General features: G+C 40.0%; 1 protein-coding gene across 1 annotated transcript; it reads left to right on the forward strand.

Annotated features, from left to right (window-relative positions):
• The first annotated feature begins 1,509 nt into the window (after positions 1 to 1,509).
• On the forward strand, positions 1,510 to 5,960 carry LOC104450985 (probable GTP diphosphokinase RSH3, chloroplastic). The gene is given in 7 exon segments (XM_010065727.3): positions 1,510 to 2,187; positions 2,190 to 2,848; positions 2,950 to 3,135; positions 3,854 to 4,314; positions 4,731 to 4,889; positions 4,965 to 5,316; positions 5,464 to 5,960. Coding segments are annotated over 7 exon segments (2,166 nt in total). The 5' UTR covers positions 1,510 to 2,147; the 3' UTR covers positions 5,773 to 5,960.
• The last annotated feature ends 3,325 nt before the right edge of the window (positions 5,961 to 9,285 follow it).

Genomic DNA, 9,285 nt, shown 5'->3' on the forward strand with positions numbered 1-9,285 from the left:
AAGCAAAAAGTAAAACCATATGATTAAGGGGGCACGCTCATCTCTTTTTCCATGTAAAGCACCACATCATTATCATCATCATCATTATCATCCTCTAATCTTATTATAATAGTGGACGCCATTTAGTTCGTCGGTCGCTGTCTTTCCAACAGCAGATCCCAAAATTTCTTTAAAAATTAAGAAAAAAAATTAAATTAAAGGAGAAGATAAGTATTGCGATCCGCATTAATTAATATTTTGGGCTACTAATCTAATCCCTTCTTTGAATTTAGCAAATATTCATCGTTATCTCTAAGCAGCCACGGTCTGTGCAGCCCACCTTTCAGAATCCCCCCTTCCCCAAATTAAATACTCCACAGAATTCCTCGGATATATTAAATATTAAACTACGCCATCCCCTTCCATGATTTAATTAAATTATATAATATAAAGTCTTGCCCTAATGTCCGTTTCTAGCTCCCCTATAGGCAACATGTGAAAAGGTCAAACGGAAGAAACCTTCCCTTCTTCTAAAATGAATAATTGATATGTATTCATATGAATTCGTCTAAGATTATTCTTCATAATACTTGTTTCGTTCTTTCAAATGCTGACTCGGTCTCAATAGTGCAATAAAAAAGAGAAAAACAAAATTTAAAAACCTCTGGAGAGTTCTCACGAGTCACGATTACAATATGGTCACCATCATATGAATGACTTGTCGATACTTGATTCCGATTAGCTCGAATAATTTATTTTAAATAAATAACATGAGCACATTTAAAGAGAAAAAAGAAAAAAAAAAAAAAAAGATGTGATGGTACGAATAAAATTGCAATGATCATCATTATAGAAAGTCATATTTTTGTGCATCCAAACTATATGCACATACGATATAAGGAGGCTATCAGTCCTTGCTCTCAAATGTATTGTGAAATCTAATTCATGCAAGAAATGCCTCCTTTTTTGCAATGCTCAATTAGTAGTGCTCTCATCTTAATCCGAATCAAAAATGTTTGGAGATTTTGATTCCATAAAAAAAAAAAAAGGTTGAAAAATACTTTTAAAATATCTAGAAGATGACAAAAACCACTTGTAATATTTAAATTCATGAGATCGTGTCAACCCGTTCAAAGAGAAATGATCAAACAACTTTCAATTATCCAAATCTTCATAGTTAGCACCAACATTAAAATAACAAAGAAACAATGACAACACTAACATAAATCAATTGGAGGAAATAGATCAAGTGGTCCGATACTCGATTGGATCGAAAGTCACGGTTCGATTCTCTAATTTATTCGGGATCTTATAAATCCATCAGATATGTTTTTTTTATAGGAAAATCGAAAAAGAAAAGAGAGAAGACGTACACAGCAAACGAACCAAATGCCGAGAATGCGTTTCTTTCGTACGAAGCAAAGGTTAGGCAACTTAGAATTTTGGCGTGCTCCTCACGAGGGCAACAGCGTAATTTCAAGTCCTCCCTTCTCCTTTCCCCCCCAATGCGGACCGCACGCAAAGCGCAGTTTTTTTAAGAGCAGAGGAGCATCAGCTTTCTCAGGAAAATCAAACGCCAAGAAAATCTCTCTCCCTCTCTCTCTCCCCCTCGCTCTCTACAGAAAAGATCGAGGTTCCCCCGAATCTCCTTCCAGATTGATTTCGGGTCCGATCGGATCACCTCTCAGGAATAGAAAGTCGTGTTTTTTCCTCCGTTCCCGTCCTCGATCGGTCGTCCTTTCGGTGTGATGCCCCGAATTGTTCATACGAACTTCTACTTCATGTTTGAGTTTGTCCACATCGATTCATTTTCTCGGGAAAGCTCTGCGTGCAAGCTCTCGAATCCAAACTCCTTTACGCTTGACCCTATTTCGCTCGTAAAATAACGGTCGCGGAGGGGAACCGCCGGTTTTTCCTGGAAAAGCTGACGGATTTTCCAGGAATACTGTCGATCTCGGGAGGGGAGCGTACTCCGGCCGTGCTGATCGCTCGGGATTTTTTCTGGGAACGAAAAATTTTAGATTCGTTTTGGTGCGATTTGATCTGGGTAGAACTCGGTCAGCTCTAATTTTTTTTTTAGTGATCGATTAGAATACGAAGCTCGACGTCGGAGTTTGATGATTTTGATCTGAAACCCTACGGGAGCTGAAATTGAGCTCGCCAGCGCAATGGCCGGCCCGACGATCGCTCTGTACGCGAGCCCGCCGAGCGGGTGTGCTCCGCCGCGCACCAGATCAACGCGCACGTCTCCTGCGATCTCGAATTGAGCTACAGGTCGTCGCAGGCCACTTCGTCGGCGGCGCCTTCATGTTCTTCGTCACCGTCGCAGAAGATTGTCGGCGGCCTCTCGTGTCTCTTCTCATCGCCCTGCGTCAAGCAAGGTTCCAGCTCTAGCTTCTCTGGTGGAGGAGAAGAATTGGGGCAATTATGGCACGATAAAAGCGACGAATTCAGAGAATTTAGCGGCTCTTTCCGTTATTCTCCGAGTAAATTCATGGGTTCATTGAAGAGGGATCATCAGAGTCCGGTTTCGGTTCTTCAGGGTCCGGTCTTGTGTGGAAATGGGTCGATAAAGAGTCCTCCCACAAGGATTCCGCGAGAAGTTAGAGGTGGGTCGAGAGTTATGTATGATGGTTTTGTTAGGAATGCATTGGGCTCTTGTGTGGACTATGATTCTAATACTTTTGAGTTGAGAGATGCCGTTGATGTGGAGGAGTTGCCATTCAATTTGGAGGAGAATTCATTGGAACTTGATGCTGAGCCTTATGTGAAGGAGTTATTGGTGAGTGCACAGTCAAGGCACAAGATCTTCGGTGAAGATTTCGTGGTGAAGGCTTTCTACGAGGCTGAGAAGGCACACCGAGGGCAGGTATCCTGTTAATTTAAGTTATCTGAGTGCTAAAAAGTTTGGAACTGTTTGAGATTGATTGTTGATTATGTCTTATTGAGTTCTCTGTGGTTATGTTGAAGATGCGCGCGAGTGGTGATCCATATTTGCAGCACTGCGTGGAGACTGCAGTGTTATTGGCACTGATTGGCGCTAATTCTACGGTGGTTGCTGCGGGCTTATTGCATGACACACTTGATGATTCCCATATGACATATGACGACATATGTAGGAATTTTGGTTCTAGCGTTGCTGATCTGGTTGAAGGGGTAAGAGAGAATATATGTGCACTGAATCTTCCCAGATTTGTTTTATTTTTGAAGAGTAACTGTAGCCCAAGACATTTCAATTTTCTTTCGAATGCTGCACTGTAATATTTTTCACTGTGTTCTTGTGCAATAGTATATATAGAGTCCTAGTTTTGCACCATAAAGCGATTGAGGACGGGCTCCTTTATGTCTGATGTTGTAAAATCTGTGAAAATACCATTTTTAATTTCTTTTTTTCTCCAGTTGATTTTTTTGTGATGATTGGATTCACAAATAATCGTCTGTATGGAATGCGATTTGTTCTAACCAATGCGGCAATGTCCCAGTCTTAAAGATATCATGACTCGTGAGGCAGGCCTAGATTTGGGACGCACTTCAAGCAATTTTATCATATCCATCAGTGAATGATTTTTGAATAATGTCGACGATATTCGGAGTGTAACTTGAATTGAGCAGTTTCCTCAAAATGTCGATAAATCAGAACTAGAGTTTACTCTCTATTTTTGTGTCAACCTTTCATTTCTGGGAAATTCCGTAGTGGATAGATCTCCACATAATTGACCGCATTTTGGCAAGGAGGTGTATCCCAATTGTATTATGAACCTGACATGTCTTCTCATCTGTACCTAGTCCTTTCTTTGCAGATGCTATGCATGTTTGCCAATGCTTCAGCAAGATATTATTGTTTACTAATATTTTAATAAACTCTGCGATGTAGGTCTCCAAGCTAAGTCAATTGAGCAAGCTTGCACGGGAGAGTAATACAGCAAGCAAGACTGCTGAGGCTGATCGATTACATACCACGTTCCTTGCTATGGCAGATGCAAGGGCTGTTCTCATCAAATTAGCAGATCGTCTGCATAATATGATGACACTGGATGCATTGCCTCTTGTCAAGCAACAGAGATTTGCTAAGGAGACACTGGAAATATTTGCACCCTTGACCAACCGTCTGGGCATATCTAGTTGGAAGGAAGAGCTAGAAAACCTGTGCTTTAAGCATCTCAACCCTGACCGACACAAGGAACTGTCCTCTCAGCTTTTAGAGTCTTACGATGAGACGATAATTGCTTCTGCCAAAGAGAAGCTTGAGCAAGCTCTTAAGAACCAGTCAATTTCTTATCATGACCTTTATGGGAGGCACAAAAGTCTGTATAGCATTCATTGCAAGATGTTGAAGTAATCTCTCTCTCTCTCTCTCTCTCTCTCTCGGGCACACGTCTGTAGGCATGCTTTTTTGCACTGGCATTTACTCAATGTTAATCAGTGAATGCCAATACCTTTAAGTCTCGAATCCTGATCACATTTAAATTTAGGGAAGCATGGACCTAAAAGTTGGCTATACCTCTTTCTTGTCCTTGCACTTCTGAAGTGATTACTGAGACTTGAAAGGATATTGCTGCCATAAGTGTGAACAACCGTGATAATTGTGATGTGAGATGTTGCAAAATACTGGAGCAAATCCTTTCAATTCTGTACACAAGAGTTTTTTAGTTGGAGTAGTGAATTGGTAATGATGAATAATCTCATTCTAAACCTCTATTTTTTTTTTTTTTAAGTGCTGTGATAGTACTTACGCAGATTTTCTTGTGCAGAAAAAACCTGACTATGGATAATATCCATGATGTACATGGCTTGCGACTGATTGTTGAGAAAAAGGAAGACTGTTACAGAGCTTTAGAAATTGTTCACCAATTATGGTCTGAAATACCTGGAAAGTTTAAGGACTACATAACTCATCCAAAGTTCAATGGGTATGTCTTCAACAAATTATGCAGATTGTATATCCTTATGCTTGTTATGTTTCTTACCCAAGATCCTACATTCAGGTATCAATCTCTCCACACAGTTGTGATGCGTGATGGAATGATACCGCTTGAAGTTCAAATTCGGACAAAAGAAATGCACCTGCAAGCTGAATTTGGATTTGCAGCACATTGGAGATACAAAGAAGGCGAGTGCAAGCACTCTTCCTCTGTTCTTCAGATGGTCGAATGGGCACGATGGGTCATCACCTGGCATTGTGAGACAATGAGCAAAGACCATTCATCTATTGGATATTCCCACTCCTTCAAGCCTCCATGCAAGTTCCCTTGTCATTCTGATGATTGTCCATACTCTTACAAGCCTCACAATGACCAGAGTGGACCTATCTTCGTTATCGTGATTGAAAATGATAAGGTTGGTTCAGATTGCTCTGTTTTTTCCTTTAACTGGCAAACAGTCTATAATGCTTTTTTAGTTGGGCATGTGCTTGGTTTCTTGTTGAAGTCAGGCCATGATCGATGTGTATGCTTTCTTGAGAATGCTTTTATCTGGTCAATGCAGATGTCTGTTCAAGAATACCAAGCGGATTCTACAATGATGGACTTATTAGAAAGAGCAGGGCGAGGAAGCATCAGATGGATGCCCTATGGTTTCCCTCTGAAGGAAGAACTGAGGCCGAGGCTGAACCGCCAGCCCATTGGTGATCCAACCTGCAAACTGAGGATGGGGGATGTAGTGGAACTAACGCCAGCCCTACCCAACAAGTCTTTGACAGAGTACCGGGAAGAAATCCAGCGCATGTATAACCGTGGCCCAACAGTGTCGAGCACAGGTCCTGCTGCTAGTACTGTGGTCGGTTGGACAAACTAACACTCAGCCTGTTGCGCCAACCAAATGTGATTTTTAAATAGTTATGTAATTATGAATATGATAGATACATGTACAGAACAAGATCTGTTTGGTCCTGGGATGAGAGAAGGAGGACATAGATCTGACCATATGGATTCAAAATTCAATGAAGTTATGAAATGATTCTTTCTCTAAGATGAGGACTTCAAGGTCATTGTGTTCTGCTTAGTGTTGATTTCTGCCTGAATAGATCTGTTTATAAAATGGGAGCCTTGCCTTGTGCGGTTTGCACCATTATGGCAAATTGCAGATGGTTCTCTCTTCGTGAGATCTGAAGATCTTTTGGCTTCGAAAGCATGCAAATCACGAATATGGTTCACTGAGTAACACGTCTGAAAGATGTGCGTGTAAGTTGTCTGCAGTCTCGATCTGCAAAGCATGATCTGCAAAAACAGCTTAGCTTTTCATGCTTATTCGTAAATGTTAATGAAAGAAAGACAATTGAATCGTCTTGGACATGATGGGATGGCTCCTCATCCGCTCAAATTTTAAATCTAATGAGGTGCGGAATAACTTGCTTCATTGGCTATAATATGCTTCATTGGTTAAGATCCTTGAAGTGGATATTTCTTGGTTTCTAACGCCTGCGATTTTCCTTTCCAATATGTCAAGTGACATTCCTTGGATTGACTTTTTCCAATATGTTTTCATGGGAGAGTCAAGTTTCAAGAGAGGTCCCGCGTTCGGGTGCGCGGAACCACCAAGAAAAGAAGTTCAGCTGGTTTCCACGAGCTCATTGTATCCAAATTATAAATGCCTGCATCGGTCATTTTGAACCACGTCAACTAATCTTATCTACACCTCAGTCGCCTTCAGCACCTCTCTACCAGAGACTCCGCGATCCTCCGACTCAAGATGAAGGTAAAGACATTGGTTGAATTTTCCTTTGAATTCATACTCTCTTCTCTCACACACAAATACACCAAAAGCACTCATTTTCTCATTTCACTTTTCACTTTAACCATTGGTTTTGGTTGATTGCAGCTCTTAAGCTGGATGCAAAACAAATTGAATATGAGATAGGAGGAGTATGCTTGCAAAGCCGATGCAGTTTTCAGCAACCTCTCACCATAAGTACTATCGTCGACATGCCTTCATAATGGATGATTCTTGACTGCACAATCTTGATTGCAATAACTAGGAATCTACTCAGAGCCTACAACTTTTGTACCATCGTACAAGGTGCCTACTTTTCCAATCCACTTACTTTATATTTTGGAGGAATTCAGAGGAATCTGTTCTTAATTTCACTTCTAGGATATGGGTTTTATTGTGAGTAGACCACATTGATGTAGATATACATGAACTTCATGTCATCTCTTGCATTGGCGGAATTTAATATCTTGTTAAACCGTAATGGTTCAGATCAGACGAAACTAGAGCCTTGAGAAGAGTTCATTAACCGCCACATGGATTACCTTCAGGTGGGACTTTTGGGAAATATGATTTCAGGGGAAGCCGGGGAAACCAATGTCTCTAGGAGAATCATTTTCATCCGACAAAGCTATAGAAAGAGCTAACCAAGCTTTTGTCCTTTAAAACAAGCAGCGAAACAGAAAAACAAATCATGGACCTCCCGCTGGATAGAATCCTCTACTGTCCCTCGAGTTTGGAGGTGGACTGCAGAATTGTCAGTTTGTTTCACAGTGATTGAGATGACTATGATGATGATGGGATTGATATTGAATGGACCATCAGTGCAATACTTCGTAGATGCAAGGAAATTTGCACATACAGTAACAAAAATGATCGGCGAAAGAGTAATTTTCTTTCATTACCAAGAAGATGTTCGTCTGCAGAAGTGGATTCATGCTGGCACTCACTTGGAGAGGTACAATTCATAAATCTAGGAAGCAGAAGGTCTGTAAATGGTTCTGAGCTTTCAATCAGTTGAAGGTCCCTGCATTAAAACTGTGAATTGAACTTTACGGTTGTTAGAAATTCGTGGATTATGGATATTGTAGAACTCTTTAGTTTGTACTAAACCTTGCACATCAGTTTACTCTCCAAAACATAGCCTTCCCTACTCATGATCCAATTTCATGCTTGTCTGTTGCGGTTTAAGTTGGCTTCCAGATGTAACATTTAGTTAGAGATTCTTGCAAAGCCTTGTCCTGTACAATCAGATGAGAATGGGATAATCTTTGTACTCAGTTTATTATCATAATTTTGTGCTGTTTCATTCTCAGCACAAAGTATCATTGTGAACTAAATCGAATTAATTAGTTATCCCTTCTTCATGGTACAGCTTTTGAGGACAATAATTCACCAGAAATCCCATCCCTGAAATGCATCTCGAGCATCATTGGTCAAGAAATACTTGGCACAAACGAATGCCATAATTATTAGAGGAAAAAACAACAGGGAAGATATCCGCAAATTGGTCAAAACAGATTCTGAACTTGAGGAGTTGCATTATAAGGAGGAGTAAATCGACCAATTTTGTAATCTTAGCAGTACAGCCACTCTTAGCTTACTTGCTCATTGTGATGCTGCCACTTCCAGTGCGCTGCATTAGTGTTTTAACCAAAAGCTGTATCTTGATTGCAGCGACTTCCCTAGACGAATAGAAGCCCTACATTCAGGGAACCACTTGGGCCAAATATGTTTACTGAAGATGAAACGAAATGTCCACGTTCCTGAATCTAGCATAACCATATGTGCATGATCGAATAGCAGAATCCTAAAACAGTTAGCTGACCATTGATCTGTCAACCCTTGGTTTCAGATATCTTTATGGAGAAGTAGAACTGCCTCATCCACTGCCGCCTTAAAATCACAAGGTGAGAGGACCCTTATAGTTTCATTCTCAAGGTCAAAGGACAAACTCGTCTCTCTAGACTGTTTATAAGTTCTTACATATCAATACGGATCTATGTGTGTACATTTTAGTTTCATAGAGATACAAATCTAGACCATCTTGAAAATATTCACTTTTTAGGAGGTTTGCCAGAGCATCCAAAAATAGCCGGCATCATCTACAAGAGAAAAAAGGAAAAAGGAAATAAATAAATAAATTGAAAGAATATCTAAATATTATTAAAAATTGTTCATGTTAGTATCGGTCGTGTCATGTCACGTAGGATAGCTAGCATTCACTTCAATGAATTCTAGCCAAAATTATTTTGATATACTTAATTGACAAAACATTGAAATGTTTTAGGACTCAATTGACAAAATTGAAATGTTTAAAATTGAATTGGTGAAAGTGTAATAGGTTTAGGACTTTTTGAATAATTTTCCATGTATTGGAGACTGAACAACTTTTCAATACATGGATATGCTTCTGCCTCTGCCTCTTGTTCTACCATTTTTTGTTTTTTTTTTTTTGTTATGGAGCTAGGAGATTCATTGTCAAAACATATCTCATGCGAGAGTTAATTTTCGCACATGACTTGGCTGCAATTCAAAGCATAATTTTTACTTGTCATTTGGGAGTATCAAAGTTGTAACCATTTGATACTCCACTTTATT

This window comes from Eucalyptus grandis, chromosome 6 (assembly GCF_016545825.1).
Source record: "Eucalyptus grandis isolate ANBG69807.140 chromosome 6, ASM1654582v1, whole genome shotgun sequence".
Classification (NCBI taxonomy): Eukaryota; Viridiplantae; Streptophyta; class Magnoliopsida; order Myrtales; family Myrtaceae; genus Eucalyptus; species Eucalyptus grandis.